This window comes from Mastigoproctus giganteus, chromosome 6 (assembly GCF_048544385.1).
Source record: "Mastigoproctus giganteus isolate SK-2022 chromosome 6, ASM4854438v1, whole genome shotgun sequence".
Lineage (NCBI taxonomy): Eukaryota > Metazoa > Arthropoda > Arachnida > Uropygi > Thelyphonidae > Mastigoproctus > Mastigoproctus giganteus.
Genome location: NC_143580.1, coordinates 205,545,508 through 205,562,936, shown reverse-complemented (window position 1 = coordinate 205,562,936; position 17,429 = coordinate 205,545,508). Strand labels below are relative to the sequence as shown.

General features: G+C 33.9%; 1 protein-coding gene across 10 annotated transcripts in view; it reads left to right on the top strand.

Moving 5' to 3' along the window:
* LOC150084898 (uncharacterized) overlaps nucleotides 1–17,429 on the top strand; it is a 437,743-nt gene that overhangs the window by 210,100 nt on the left and 210,214 nt on the right. For all 10 annotated transcript variants that reach the window (XM_090376690.1, XM_090376694.1, XM_090376693.1 and 7 more), the window contains exons 11-12: nucleotides 8,085–8,174; nucleotides 8,763–8,972. In XM_090376690.1, coding sequence (XP_090232816.1) covers nucleotides 8,085–8,174; nucleotides 8,763–8,972 — 300 coding nt within the window. The remainder of the gene's footprint in view (nucleotides 1–8,084; nucleotides 8,175–8,762; nucleotides 8,973–17,429) is intronic.

The window sequence follows — 17,429 nt, the reverse complement described above, 5'->3', positions numbered from 1 at the left end:
TCTCACACACAGATATATGTATATAGATATTCTAATTTATATGATTATATTTCAAGCATCATGTAGAGGAATATGCTTTTTGCTGCCCCTGATGTATGCTGTACCCTCCTTTTTATTTTTATTATGAAATACTCCATTTTTCAACTAGTTCAAAATTATTTAAATATATGTATAATTATATATATATATATATATATATATATATGTAGAGAGAGAGAGAGAGAGATCCTTTCACTGAAGAATTTAAAATAAGTTTAACAAATGATAAAACATCTGAAATGTTTTAGGAACATTTAAAAGATATATACTGTGTGTAATTTATCAATATACGAGCTTTTACTAATGTCACCAATACTACCATGAAACCGTCAGTGTTATGTGATATGTTACAGCAAAACAATGCTGTTACAGCATTGTTTTGAAAATTTGGGCCTTAACATAGAAGTGTTTATGTTAAATTATACATGTGTGTATATAGGTGCATCTGTAATACCTGATTTATTAACCTTGCGTTCACTGAAACCATTTCATCAACTGTATACCTCTTTTCATGACCCCGGGTGCCAAGCAAATCTTGACGCCAAGTGATCTTCCCTGCGACTTCTACTGCAATTATATTAGAAATAAGTTTTTCCCTTTGAGTTGACACTTTTTTTCTTCCGTTATTCATCATAAGAGTTTTCTTTCTTAAAGCATAACGAAGAAGTTTCAGAAAGGAAAGTAACCTTTCTTAATTTTTCTGTGTACTAACCTTCTATTTTACTCGCTTGGTCACTTGGTGGCACTACTCCTGCCTCCCCATGGCAGGGCTAGACCTGGGTGAAAAGACACCACCCAGGACTAAAAGGAGTTTAAAATGGACCAAAAAACTAACAACACAAGATTGGAGAGGGTTAATTCCAATAAATCTGATGACTTACAACTGAACATGTCTCAGGCTAAGATAATGAAAATCAACAGCTCGCAGCCTACTGTTCCTTTCTTTTTGGTGATACATTCATTATCATCACAACCCATTGGAAAATTATCTCCCTTCTTGAGGATAATTTCCCAATGGGTTGTTATTATATGTTATTGTTATTATATTATATGATAAAACGATTACAATCAGGTGATCTCTTAGTAGAAACCTCACTAAGTCATCAATTTGAGAAATTGCTAAAAACAAAAACTTTTGTAGGACTGCCAGTTGAACTTACCCCACATGATTCCCTGATTACATCGAAAGATGTTACAGTAATACCCCGAAGTTACGCGATAGGTGGGTCCGATGAAAATCGCTTAAGTTGAATTTGCGTAAGTCGGGGTACAACTTTGCATATAAATACATATAAATTTTGTTTAATTGGAACCAACGGCTAACAAAAACACTAGTTTAGAAGAAAAATATTAATAAAATTGCAGTTCTTTATACATATTAATACAAAATATGTATTAAAAAATAAATGACTTACGTAAAAAAGTTATTTCGATGTCGATGGCTTCATAAAATCTAACAAATTCGTCTGACGACACAGAGACTTCTTTTTTCCCATGCAGAATTTCTTCGTAGCAAGCTAATAATTTTTTTATTCCTTGCTTTGTAGCTATAATGCGTTCTTCGTTGTAGTCTGTTTTCTAAAATTTTTAAGCCCTTTTCAATTGAGCTGAGACCTGTAAAGTTTGCAATTGTCGTGTGCTTTTCGCCGTTGCATCATTTAGGCCTGTAGCACGTGCAATATCACATGGTCTTTCATTTCGCTCAAAGCGTTTCACAATTTCATATTTTTTCTCTATCGACAGAGGCCGACTGGCCATAAGCCTTACCGGGGAAACCCCGGTGGGCCTGTGTGATTTTGGCCATAAACCATAGTATGAGGCCACTATAAATTTTTGACCCCGTCCGCCTCTGTTTATCGATAATTGCTTTTCTTTTTCTCTCTGAATCTGCAGTGTCTTCACCAGTACGCTTCCTTTTCACACCTTTTAAGTATTTTACTCATTTTTAGGGAATAAAGCACAATTACAAAATGAGGAGGCACGCTTGATACGCATAAAAAAAGCTGCGTGCATGTAGCAACTGAATAAACAACACCATAAAGGCAGAGATACACTATTAACACCTCACATTTCTAGGGGTTACTACCATAAAACAATAAAAATCCAGTTGCATTTCTGCTAGTGGAATCTGTTATAAACTGGTAGTAAACTCAATCTAATTGCATACCGAGAGCTGGAATTGTGTTGGTTTTTACGTTATTATGGTGAAATGTGTTTCCCCCTAAAACAAATACATTTTCAGATCTTCTCTTCATTCCTATCGTGTTGCGTTCGGTTGGGGTGATTTTGCGTTCGACTGCCATTTCTTGTAAACACAAAGGCGAATCGTGCATAAGCCAATTCGATTTGTGTTATATTATAAGATATCATTACCGTATTTATAAATAGTGTATGATCGAATTCGTGTAGTGTCAACACGTGTTATACGAGGACTGACTGTATACGGCTCGATCGACGCGATCCATTTCTCTCGTGAAAACGATGTAATTTCCGACAAGCGTTGAGCATGAATTCGAATGCACACATATAAATATGACAGTTGGAAATACAAATTCTTGTATATGTGTGCAGCTCATGCGCAGTAAAGTTGAATTTTGTTCATCTTTCGCTCTCACTCTCTGCCGTCGCACCGTATATATCAATAACACATGAAAAACGACCTTGAAGATAGTGGGCGGCAGTATTGCCAAACGAAAAAATCAAGAACCGCGTAACTCCGAGTTCGTGTAAGTCGGGGTATTACTGTATTACTGAATGGGACCTTTTGACTGTTTCAAAGGAAGAGTTACTGCACGAGCTAATAGAACAACAAGTGATACATGTTAGGAGGATAATGATGAAGAAAGATGGCATTCTCACTCCAACCCGATCAGTTATTCTCACCTTTAACAATCCTTCTTTTCCCCACTCAGTTAAAGCAGGATATTTAAATTGCAAAATCTGACCATATATACCAAATCCAATAAGGTGTTACAACTGTCAGCGATACGAACACTCTCAAGCAACATGTCGCAGTGATCCCATCTGTCCGCTCTGAGGATCGAAAGAACACAATCAAGCAAACTGCACCTCCTCTACACCACTCTGTCCAAACTGTCACGGCAATCATCCTGCTTTTTCGAAGACATGCAAAATGTGGATATTGGGAAAACAAATACAAAAATACAAAGTATAAAATAGTGTCTTATCCGGAAGCAAGAAAACAGATACTTGCAACCAAACCTTCATGTTCCTATGCTTCAGCAGTGAAATGACAGCAAACTATAGCCACTCAAATTCACTATAGAAATGTGCTATAGTTCTAGCACATTTCTGCAGTAGATACAAACTCAGAACCTCCTTGGATGCCGACTGTGCCTTTGTCCATATCACATCTTACAAACAGGAATAAAAAAGAGATCTCTCCAATTATTATACAGAAGCTTCACGCACTGCACAGTTTTGAAAATAGAAACAGTCATCAGATTTACACGGATGGATCAAAATTGAACAACTCAGTAGGTGCTGCAGTAGTTTTACTGGAATATACTATATCTGTCTCTTTGCCTCATGTTTGCAGTATTTTCACAGCAGAATTATATGCTATCAAACTAGCACTGGATGATATTACCAAGCACCAATTTCTACCTGCTCTAATCTATACTGACTCCCTTAGTGCAGTAGCAGCTCTACAGAATAGCAAATATTCCTCAAATTCCTTGATTCAACATCTTAAAAAACAACTTGAGTTTTGCATAAAGCAAGAAAACAAGTGTCTGTCTGTCTGTTGGATTCCCAGCCATGTTGGAATCCCAAGAAATAATCATGCAGACTAAGCTGCAAAAAATCCAGATCTTAATATACAAGATAACTTTCAGTTTCTACCATTTACAGATTATAGGGATGTATTTCGTACCAAATATACTTCCATTTGGAAACAACTTTGGAGGGACCAACCATGCAATAAACTCCACAGAATAAAAAAAGATCTGTGTTCATGGCATTCTAGCTCATGTACAAATTGATAGGAAGAAGTTATATTGACAAGCCTGCGTATTGGGCATACCATCCTCACTCACAAATATTTACTTCTAAGAGAAGATCCCCCGCTCTTCTCTGTCTGTCAGTTACAACTTACAGTAAGGCACATCCTGATTGATTGTCCATCCTATTCAGCTGTTCGAACCACATCCTTCCAATCATTAGCAAACTTGCAAACTTCTCTAACCCTCTTTCATATACTTGGTGACAAAGCAAACCTAAGCGAGCTCTTTATATATATTAAACATCTTGGAATAATAAATACACTTTGATATATCCATAAGTCATTAAAATGAACATAGTAACTCTGACAGACACATACTGGCCTTAGTTGCCCTTAGTTGTAACTCTTTAAACATCACCTTTAAGGGGTTACATTGAATACCCATTTATATATATACGCACATACATGCTGTTTGTATATTTAATTTTTTTTCAGATGGCACATACAGAAGTGTGAAATAAATTTAAATTAAAAAAAGGACAGTTACAGAATAGATGTGCAGAAATTTACCTTCAGCCAGTGAGTAATTGAATGTTGGCATAAATGGGTATGTCCAGAAAGTATCTGGACATACCCATTTTCAAAGTCATTTGGACCTTCCTGGATGAATAAATCTCAGACAGGTATATAAGAAAGTTGAATGTAAAATATAAGGTATATATGAGCCCCACAAGTTATTTGTTCATGACATGGCATTTAGGGTTACTGTTAAATGCCATATCTTTAGCTTGTTAATTTGTGCAGTTAGCCTACACCAGCATCAACCAACACAAAGGGAAAAACTACAAAAGCTCACCCCATCTGAGTAGAGGATATTCAGAATAACAGTACAACAATCTTGTCGGACACTACTGAAAAACATCAACTAGGAGTTAAGGTGTCATGAGGTTGAGGCCTGTATGAAAACACTGTGTATAGGGCTTTGCAGTGCATAAGCCAAATGTTACGACTACACACTGCTGTCAGAGTTCATTGTATCAACAATGAAGTTTGGAAGATGTGTGGTTATGGTGTGGAGCTGTTTTGCATGGTAAGGCTTAGGACTTTTGATCATTGTGCAGGGAATCGTGAACACTTATGCACCTACTTTTTTGACATTTTGGACAATTCTCTGCTTCATATGAGTTGGTATTTCTTTGTTACAGATCCATGTTTGTTTCGTTAGGATAATGTGCCAGCTATGACATTAGTCTTGGTCCGTGAGGCATGACACGACTGTACAAAAGTTGTATTGGCTAGCATGGAGTCCTGATTTTGACCATATAGGATGAACTGGAATGTTGGGTGTGGGAGAGCCCAACACATCCCACATTGGTAGCCCAAGTATGTCACTGTTCTGCAGAAGGAATGGAGAACTATATCTGCTGCTGTCTGTCATTCATTAGTAGAAAGCCTACCCAGCAGAGTGGAGAGGGTCATGGCGATCAAAAGGGAAGGGGGAACAGTGATACCAGTGCAAAACTAACATATGTCTGGGTACCTTTTTTGAAAGGTAATATGTATATACACAGGTGAACACTTGTTCATCATCATCAGCCATTTTCAATCCACTGCAGGATGAAGGCCTCTCCAGCAACTTTCCAGTTCCTTCTGTTTTGAGCACTGGCCATCCATTTACTACCCACAAACTCATGAATTTCATCTATCCATCTCCGCCGTTGTCTTCCAGGTTTTCTTCTAGCTCCTCTTGGATACCATTCTGTTATTTTCTTAGTCCATCTGTCATCATGTCTTTGAGCTGTGTGTCCTGCCCAAGACCATTTTAGTTCTTTAGTTTTGATAAGAATGTCCTTTACTTGAGTTTGTTGCCTAATCCATGTGTTTCTCTTCTTATCTAACAGTCTGATTCCCAATATGATTCGTTCCATTCTTCGCTGTGTAGTTCTCAGCTTCTCTTCCATTCTTTTGGTGAGTGCCCAAGTTTCACTTCCATAAGTCATGGTGGGGAGTATACATTGGTTCATTATTTTACGTTTCAGACAAACTGGGATATTGCTCTTCAGTATGTGACTATATTTCCTGAATTCTATCCATCCAAAATTTATTCTTCTCTTGACTTCCAGCCATTTATCATTATTACAGCTAATGACTTGTCCCAGATAAGTATATGACTCCACCTTTTCAATTACTGCTCCTTCAATCATTATTTCCTTTTCTGTGGCATACTTGTTCATCATTACTTTTGTTTTAGCCATATTCATCTTTAGTCCAAAATCGTTACTAGTTGTGCATAACTGATTAAGATTTTCCTCTAATTCGTTGGGATCGTGGCTAATGACCACAATGTAATCTGCAAATCGTAAATGGTTTAGGTACTCTCCGTTCACATTGACTCCTTTCTGCGACCAGTCTAATCTTCTGAAAGCTTCCTCAAGGGCAGCAGTAAACAGCTTCGGAGATATTGTGTCTCCTTGTCGAACTCCTTTCTCAATTTTAAATTTCCTACTGTCTTTGTCTAGTCTAATAAAGGAGGTAGCACTCTCATATATTTTCTTCAAAATTATAATATGTATCAATGCCTTGTCTTTCCAGTGCCCGAAACATTGCCTTATGCTGTATGGAGTCAAATGCCTTTTCATAATCCACAAATGCCAGGCATAATGGTGTTTTATATTCATTTGCTTTCTCCATTAGCTGTAATATTACATGAAGGTGATCCATAGTTGAGAATCCTATCCTAAAGCCAGCTTGCTCTTTCAGTTGATTCTCATCAAGTGTTCTTTCTAATCTGTTAGTAATGACCCTTGTGAACAACTTGTAAATGTGGGATAGCAAGCTAATTGGTCTATAATTTCCAATTTCTGATTTATCTCCTTTCTTATGCAGCAAAACTATGATTGCATTATTCCACTGCTTAGGTGTCACACCTTTTCTAATGCACTTTGTGAAGAGCCTTGCCAGTTTTTGTGTTATGTCTCTTCCTCCCAATTTTAACAACTCTACAGTAACTTCATCTTCCCCCGGGGCTTTCTGATTCTTCATTTTCTTCAATGCATGTTCTACCTCATCAGGAAGAATATTGGGTATGTCGTATGTGTTGCTACTTTGCAATCCATCTTCCCCACTGCTGGCATCATTCCCTTGCTCCTTGTATAATTCTCTATAGTAGTCTTCTGCTATTTGAATTATGTTGTGTGGGAGATATAAAAATTGCAGCCTTGTAATAGTGTTGAAAAAGAACATTTTATTAAAATGGTAGGCAAGCAGGAAGATATTCCTGTATTTATACAGAGTGATGAATAACACAGCCTCTGGTCACTCCATGTGACCAGAGACTGTGTTATCATTTAGTGTGAATACACTAAACATATTACTGTACACCTGAAGACTGGATCCTTTCATTGAAGAATTTCCAAGAAGTTCAACAGATGAAACATATCTAAGGATATATTTTAGAAATATATCTTTAGATATGTTTTATCTAAAGATATATATGAGAATTCCAAACTTCATTTGAGAAGCACATAGTTCCACTGAAAAGAATGCAAAGATGAGAACCAAGTTTTGTAATGGGATCATAAAAGTTTAGTCTTACCAAAGAAGACTGGAAACTAAGCATCTTCATGGAGAAGTGTTTAAAGCTCAAATAGGTTTGGGTAAACTAAATGCTGTTTGTATATTTACTTTTTTTTCAGATGGCACATACAGAAGTGTGAAATAAATTTAAATTAAAAAAAAGGATAGTTACAGAATAGACGTGCAGAAATTTACGTTCAGCCAGTGAGTAATTGAATGTTGGCATAAACTTCCAAATGTTGTGGAAAAAGGTAGTTAGAATAAATTAAAAAAGAATTTATAATTATTAGAAGGTATGGGCAAATGAAATGGTAAAGTTTTTTTTTTTTTTTTTTTTTTAACCCCTGATAATGCTGTATATGCTTGTTTCCTTGCATCATTTTAACAATACTGATATATGATAGATACTAATTTAATTATATTTAATAATTTTATCTATTAATAGATTCTGAGTTAATTTTTATTTGTTATTTGAAAATTAGGATTTACATTTGAATATTTGCAGGAATTCCTTATATACTTACAAGATGAATGCAGAAAAGAAAAGGAACTTTTGCAGAGGATTTTTCCTGATGTTATTGTGGATAGTAGCCAGGTAATGGAAAGAAAAAGTGAATTCCCAGCTATCATTTCCATTTTATAATTGCTGTAAATTTGTGTAAAAATATCTGCATTGTTACAAAAATCAAATTAAAAAAATTAAATAGCACTGGAAAGTATTAGACTTTAATAAAAATCTTAGTAAAGAATCAAGTAATATTTTATTAATTGTAATATTTAAAGAATAAAAACATTACTGAATTTTATAAATATGGTAAGTTAACTTCATAATAAACACTCCATATAAATGTTTTTTATAAGTTCTCATTTATTGGTTCTAAATAGTAATTGTAAAAGAGGTCCAATTAACCCAACAATTTTGTGTAGCTATAACATTTTGAATCAGCTTTGAGATTCATTTTTTTTTTTTTGTCTAATATGTCAGAATTTCCTAAATCTTTAATATAGTCTCAGTTATTCTAAAATTTACTTTGACATATAATGTCCTATATTACATGTATTATGATTATTATGATGATTGACTCAATAAGCTATTCTGTTATTTTATTGAAACACAACTACTTTTTATGAGATTGTTTCTGAGTTAGTCAAATTATTAATTTTTATTTTATTTTTTTTTAAGGAACACAGTCAGTGGCGAGCAGAATTTGAAGAAAAAGCATTAACATTTTTGTTAAACCTGGTTGATTCTTCCAAAGCTTCTTCAGTAACTGATAAAAATAATAAAAACTGTGAACTAGAGGATCTTTCAAGGAAGCTGGAAGAGATTACTGGGCAGAAACTCTCACTTGAGACTCAAGTGCAGTATTACAAAGTAGCTCTTTCAGAAACAGTGAGTGGTGTAGTAAATTGAATTTTTCTGTCATTTGGTATCATATAGATTTATATGCCCATCAACTTTTATGATTTACCTGTAAAATTTATAGATATCATCTTTTATGGGTTGTTCACAAGATATACTTTTTTTTCTGAATTTCATATGTTATATTTTTCAAATACAGTAAAATCTCGTTAATACAAACTAGGTTTATTCAAAGTGCTCATTTATGTGAAGCATTCCTCTGCAAAAGGATAGGCTTTTCTATGTAAATATATTCGTTTATTACAAAATTCCATTAATATGTATTACAAAGTTCTTTTTTCACCCCATGAGAAATAAATATTGTCATTTTGCATGTTTAATAAAAATCTTGGCAGAGCAATCTGATTATTGCCCCCGGCCACCTGGCTCCCTACTTCCCGAAGGGTGGCACTGATTTGTTAGAAATTAGTTTTGTATAAACAAAAGCAGTTTATGGTAGCTACAACGTCAAGTGCACTCTGAAAAACATCTTTCTGAAGGATGAGTTGTTAAATTAACAAGAGAATAAAAAGTTTTTCTAAGTTGTTTACATGCACTCCCCCACTCTCCATGTGAATAACCTCATTTGCAATTGTTACTCTAGTTCAAAGAGTCTTTTGCTATCATATACAGCAATCTATTTTTTGTTTCATTTTATCTGAGCTAGTGTCTTTTTCAGAATTTGTCTTTAAATTAATTTAAAATTCATTTATATTAAATCTTATCTAGCAGTGTTATGGTGGCAAAACGTAGACGGACAGAATTAAGCCTGGAAATTAAACTAAAAGTTATACAAGAGGCTGATAGGATGGAAAGAAGCAAAATGGACATTGCAAAGGAATACAACATCCCTTTACCTACTTTATCTACAATACTGAAAAACCGAAAAAGACTTGATTTGCGTGACACTGGAGCAGCGATGAAAAACAGGAAACAAATTTGTATTGCAAAACACGAGGAGATTGAAACAAAATTTTTCAAGTGGTACCAAGAAATGCGTGCATCTAATTTGCCAATATCAGGTCTGATTTTGCAAGAAAAGGCAAATTCTCTAGCTCAGCAACATGGAATTAGTGACTTAAAATGCAGCGGTGGCTGGCTCCAAAGATTTAAAGATAGGAATAACTTGGTTTTGCAAAATTTTGCGGTGAGTCTGGATTAGTTGACAAAGAAAAGGCTACAGACTGGTTGTGTTCTGTACAGTCCATACTTGAAAAATATGAGGCAAAGGATATTTTTAATCTTGTGGAGACAGGTTTATTTTATAATTTGCTGCCAAACAAAACATTTGCTGTTCAAGGAGTATCTTGTCATGGTGGAAAATTAAGTAAACAAAGATTTACTGTTCTGTTATGCTGCAATTCAGATGGCAGTACAAAACTATGCCCACTTGTGATTGGTAAGTTTTCCAAGCGAAGATGTTTTAAAGCAGTTAACCAACTTCCCTGTGATTATGAGGCCAATAGAAGTGCTTGGCTTACAGTCAAAATTTTTCAGTCTTGGTTATCAAAATTGGACAGAAGAATGGCTTCAGAAAAAAGGAACACTTTGATGATTCTAGACCGTTGTACAGCACATTCTGCCAAGACACTTAAGTTGACAAATATACGGCTGTTATTTTTACCCCCAATACCACCAGTTTAATGCAACCATTGGATCAAGGGCATTATTTATAACCTCAAGAGAGCATATAGAGCCTGCCTGATAAGGTATTTGATCTGCAACATAGAAGGAGGGAACAATTTGTAGCCAAATTGTAATGTCTTGGATGCTATCCGTAATCTTGTTATTGCTTGGGAAAGTATTACATCAGTGTAATCAACTGCTTCAGAAAGAGTGGCTTTGGAGAGAACATCATCAAAAAACATGGTCCAGCAGATGAATGTGATAGCAACAGTGAGGAAGCGAGGAATTAGAAAGGGCAGATGGATTTTGTTGGCAAATTTGAAGAGTTTGTGAAGGTGGATGATGAAGTTGCTACCATTGCAATGGCAACACCAGAAGAGCTGCTGGGTACCAAACTGTATTGTTTTTGTTACCAGTGACAGTGAAAGTGAAGAAGCGTGCACACTGCCGTCAAAAAAAAGATGCCCAAAATGCATTGAATAGAGAATGTGTTGGCCTGCAGTAACGTTGATAAAGAAACAACTATTGCATTTGATAACGTCTGTGCTAGGACAAAAACTCTGCAAATGATATTGGATTCTTTCTTTAAATTAGATTAATTTATTAAAAAGTTAATGGTTTGTATGTCTCCTTTTATATTAAGATTGTAATTCTTTTTACTGTGATACTAAAATGTTGTATATATCAAAATATATACTGTACAATATTTTCATTTCCATTAATATTGATTTTCTCTTAGTTTATATTACAAATAAAATAAAATCTTTAAAAAATACATTATTCCTATTACTGTATTGTTAGACAATCTTTTTGTTTTTATTTTATTTTTATTATTTTATTTTATTAATTTATTTTTGATATTATTATTATTTATTATTATTCTTAGATATACAGAATACAAAAAAAAAAAAAAAAAAAAGGTAAAATCTTGACACTTTTGGGAGACCTTGTTATTACAAAACATGAAAATTTGGGTCCCTTGAACTTTGTATTAACGAGATTCCACTCTATACTCTTTTGTGATGTTTGTACATTGATACAACAAAATGAAGTAATGTTTAATACTTGCATGTTTATCAAGACTGGTTTTAAAACTGTTTAAGACTTTTTTTTTACTGAATTTCCTGTGTTATATTTTTCAAATATACTCTTTTGTGATGTTCGTACATTAATACAACCCACCAAAAAATGAAGTAATAATTAATACTTGCATGTTCATCAAGGCAGGTTTTAAAGCAGTTGATAAGTGGCTTGGTTCACGACATTTGTTAGTATGGCTGACAGAAATTTTGGTATTCACATTTTTGTGCATGTGAAGATGGAAGATGGAAGCAAGCATTTCTATTTTATTTAATTTACTTTACTTTAAACTTTAATATCCATATAGCATGTTGTAATTGTTATTCAAGTTTGTTATGCCCAGTAGTTGTACAGGTCAAAAAAATAGTACGGATCAGTACTTCCATTCACTAATTTAATCCCAAATATAGTAAACACCCTTTCTTCTAATACCACAAATCTGCTTTTCTTTTGGTTTACTTCTAGGCTTATTACATATGCATAACATTGTAAGTTATCCTCACTTAACTTTGATTGCATATTTGTTATCCTAAGTTTTTCCATTATTTCCTCATTTGGGATATGGATGCCACCGTTATGAACTGGGCTTTTGTGCTGAACTGTCTAATGAGCTTGTTTCCATGAAAATGATCTGAAACTATTACAGCTTGGACATGGCAGATTTCATGTTGTCTGTGGTGCCTCTAAGTACAGTCATAAAAATTTCAGTGGCAAATAAACCAATTGTTCAGAATGCTCTGTTAATTTTTTTTAAAGAAATCACCTTCTTGTGAGCAGATTATGCAATTTTTGCTGATAGATGTGGACTTATTCTCAAGTTTGTACGTATCTGTATCTCCAAAACTTATTAGTAGCTGAAAGAGTTGTTGATATATTCTGTGATTTGAAGAAGTATTTTCATCATTCTACACACATACAAACAAAGTGTGTAGGGATTATAAGGAAAAGTTTTTATGATACTCTTATTCTGTCGAAATTTTGTTTTTTAAATATGGTTATTTATTCATTTGAGTGATTATGAACATATCAAACTTCAAAACTCTGAAACATATAAAATTGAAAACCATTTCCATGACTCATTAGAGGTTCTTTAAGATATTTAATGGACAGATTTGTTAAGGAAGAACTTATAGATAAAATAGAGTAGCTTTAGGTTGATGTAAATTAACATTACAAAGATTGACAATATGGTATCTATATCCAGGGTTAATATTGGTCTTTAAAAATTCTTTAGAAGATCATGGTATGTTGGAAAATGATAGAGTTGCCTTCTTATATAGCTGAAGGAATTTTTGCAATCACCAACACAGAAGTTGATTGAGTTCTGTCCCAAAGTATAATTTTGTTGGGGCTCTTACCTGCTCGGTATCATATTAGATTATTCAGGCCCCAACTGCTGCAGTCGGTGTATGGAAGCATTAGCCTTAATTCTTTTTCTCTTCTCCAGTTCCTTGTGAAGAGAAAAAGAATTAAGGTCCCTTTCACATATAAGGTTATTCCCCAGTTCATGGCATTCTTGAATAATATAAAGATTTACAAGGAACTCAAAGAAAAATGAGAACATTTTCAGTTAAAATGTTAGATGATTCCTTTGTCCAAGTTTTTAAAAACAAGACTAATCAGTGAACTTTATTACATTGTAAAATCAGTTTTAACTTTTTCACATGGCAATGCATATGTTGAAAGTGGCTTTTTGGTAAATAAACAAATTATGATGGAAAACAAAAAGAAGAATCCCTGATTGCTTCTGTTCAGAAATATTGAGTCAAAGTTTTGTTTATAACAATGGTCTTATTATCTAGTCTTGACTGTTCATAGCATTACCAAAATTTCTTCAAAAAGAGATCTAAACTCAATTTTTCTTTTTCTTTTTTTCCCAACTTTTTGAATAATCTCTCTCACTTAGCATTACTGTGAAGAATTTTTAAAATGTCAAACATGCCTTGAGATAATTTATTATCTTTCAAGTTTATTTCAGCTCTTGTGAGTTCTTCAACCCAAGGTCTAATATACATCATTTCTTTCTTATTTCATAATAGCTTGTGATAGGTTTATGCACTGAAATTGGCAGAACCAATTCAACAATAACATCTGCTATGCTATTTATTTTTTTGTTATCTTCAGTGATATTGAGTAGCAGAAACTTGTCCACAGAAAAATTCAAATTTGAAAATGATGCACTGCCACATGAGGGAATTTGCTTCCTTGGCATTTAAAAGAACATTGTTTTTCAGTGGGAACTGCAAAACAATGCCACTTGTATGCCACGGAGTCACATGTAGCATAAAGTACTTCCTCTCTGAATCAAAGAGTCCTCCCTGATAGTATAATATTTTCACAAAATTTTTCACTTGTTTGGAGAGGTTTGGGTTTGAGCTCTTTCGCAGACTGGAGGAATATCTAAAGTCCTCTTTAATCAGGGCTGTAGTTAGACAGTCTTAGGTGCTGGGAGTAGGGTGTTTCCTTGTGAGTTATTCTTGTTTTAAGCCTGCACAACATGCAAATTGGCCCATGAACACCTACTTCTATAGATATAACATTCAATTGTTGCAATATAGTCTTAAGTTGCTGATGCACCTAAAACACAAAAACAAATTGCAGAACAGAATTTTCTCCTAATTTTATACTATTTGCAAATCCATTATTTAGTCTGCTGTGGTAATCAACTTCCAGAAGGGAAATGGAAAATTTAGCAACTGTAGTTCAAAGAAATTTAGACATCATATTCTCCAACATATCAGGGAGTAATGACTTCATTAAATGGATGTGGAATACTTTTTATTGAAGAATTGCATTTAAATTTTCAAATTTTGGCATAATATGTAAAGGGAATAAGCAGACTACTTTATTCAAGTCCAGAAGAAAAGAACTTGAACAGCCTTTATGCGCATGATAACTCTGTATAGATGATGATAATGCTGATAACTTTGCCTAGAGTTATCAGTATTCCTGGACTATTTTGGATTACTTGAACCAGAAGTTAGTAATTCCAGAGTTACTTTTCTTGAGGAAACATTTCTTTTTCAAAACTTTTTGGATTATGAACTGAATTTGGATATGCACAGCTGTAAGCTTTCTATATTTATGACAGAGAATTTATCCTTTTTTACTTAATTTGATCCTTCTCTGTCTCACCATCATATTATTATTATTATTGTTATCAGCCATATGGTGCAAGAAAGCCTGAGGCTTATCCTGCACCAGCCAAAAAAAAAAAAAAAAATTCTGAATTACCCCAGAGAGAGAGAGAGAGAGAGAGAGAGAGAGAGAGAGAGAGAGAGAGAGAGAGAGAGAGAGAGTCAGAAGTAGAAGGGAATTGCCAAGAAAGAGAAGAATGATGATATCCAGCTCAGAACCCTGGGTGTGCCAAGCCCATACTCACCAGATGTGAGCCCCTGGGGGCAATATAGTTGGTGACAAAGAGCTTCTCCATCTTTTTTTTTGCAAAAACTCAGTCTCTCTCTCTCTCTCTCTCTCTCTCTCTCTATCTTTTTATTTTCACAAAAGAATAATAATGATACATTAAAAAATATTTTGCTTATTTTCATCGTAATCATAGTCATATCATATCATAGTACTTGTATAGTGCAAACCTAATTAACAGTGTCTCTCTCAGTAAGATGCCATAGAAATATGACTAAAATTTCAGAAGACATAGATAGTATATGCAAGATTTTCCATGTATTACAAAATCTGGAAAAAGTAATATATTTGCCTTGTGTACTGTGTATATAGATGTGATTTTTAAACTTTGAGCAGTGAAAACATAATGTAATTAATCAGACATTTGCAAATAAATCAGCATAAGGACAGCATGCCATGCAGTACATAGAAAGAAATACAAAAATAGATGTAGCATTCTATAGTGATGGTGATGATGCCATGTGTGCTGAATGTTTTTATTTGTCTTTAGTCATAGAACAAAAGACACAAATAAACATTTGGATTGTGTTGATCATGTAGGCATTCTGTTCAAAAATATGTTTCCCGATAGCGGAATAGAAAAAGGAAAAAAAGAGAGAGAGAGAGAGAGAGAGAGAGAGAGAGAGAGAGAGAGAGAGAGAGAGAGAGAGTGGTTCTGTAAGAACAAAAACAACAGTGTATTGTTAGTGAAATCGCTCAGATAGGGAAAGAAGAGATAGGGATAGCTCAGAAAAATGTCCATTTTTGATTTACACAGATGGCAATAATCAAAGTGATAAAATGATTAGATTCCAAGCTATATCTGGTTGTGATGACCCTTTTGTAATGAAAGAAATGAAAGAAAAACAAAAACAAATTATAAAATCAAAAGCAGATTGATATCAGGGCCAGCATTCAAAGGTGACTGTACAGGGTACAATATTGGACATCTTCCGAACAATCTGAAAGCATGTGGGATTTCTTCGAAAACCGTCTGGCACTTCAGGTGTAATGCACCTGTTACTGAAATAGACTTAAAAACTGGAATAGCAAGGGTATTAGACGAGGACACTGAGCATCAATGTCCTCAGTGTCCTCGTTTACTAACTCTAGCTCATTATAAATCCTCATTAAAAACTTTAGCAACAATGGGATATAACAAACTAATCCATGGCTTGAAACAAACTAATCCATCACAGAGAATGGGTATAGAAAACAGAATTTCTGTTGTAATTTCAAAGTTGGTAGCTTTCTACCAATTGTTTTATATGTTACAGGAAACTCAAAATCCAGGCCTGAAGGCAGATTTCATTATAGAAATTCAAAAATTAGCCCAGTTTGTTTAGTTATTACGACTGTTTGTATCAATTTATTGTTTTTTTATTAATAAACTAATTGAGTATTTTGCATGGTAAGGTGCATTTTGTTAAATATTATCCTGAGTTATTAGGACATTTTAATTCTTAAAAAAAAATCTGTCTTAAAAAAAACTTAGCTATAGCTTCCCAAAGGAGAAATTTTTTTTAATGTTAATCAGACCCATGCTATGGCACAGTTTAATGATTCATCAATTATAAAACTCCTCCATGATGTTTCTCTCATTGCTTAATGGTATTAAAATTGTTTTAAATTAAAAAAAATAAATAAATAAAAAAATTGCACCTGTTACGATATTAATCAAACTCTTGCTATAACACAAGTCAGTGGTACATCAGTAATCAAAATCCTCTATAATGCATCTCTCATTGCTGCTTATTCTTAATCACGACTATCAGCTACTGTTTTTCAAACTGTACATCATATAAACTTTTAAAGTAAGCAGTTTTCTTTTCCAATTTAAAATGTGGTGCTTGGGAAACTTTACTGTGGACACTGCTTAAGCAACCATGGAAGAGTTTACAGCAATATTATTGTTATAGCATCTTGAGCAGTAATATTATTGTTTTAAAGTGAGTCACTAAATTGCTATCCATACAACTGAGGAATAAAAACTAACAGTGAAGTGATTTCTGGCATCCTATTAAAAAACTAAATAAATTAATAATAAACTTGCTTGCTTTCTACTTTTTTATGATATGATAATTAACTGTTCCATCGCTCAGCTTGACTCTCATTGAAAAATATACTGTATTAGAAAGGTGTGGTAAAGTTTTTTGGTATTATTTTTTGCATCTAGTTCCTTTGTGGTTACCTCATACTAGCCAATCAAATTGGTCAGACAAGAACTTCCCTGTAACAAATCAAAAAAAAAAAAAAAAAAAAAATCCCGTGATTTCCATATAACTTAATTAAATTGAATTTGAATGGAAATCATGCCTCAGACCAGAGAAGCAAAGCAAA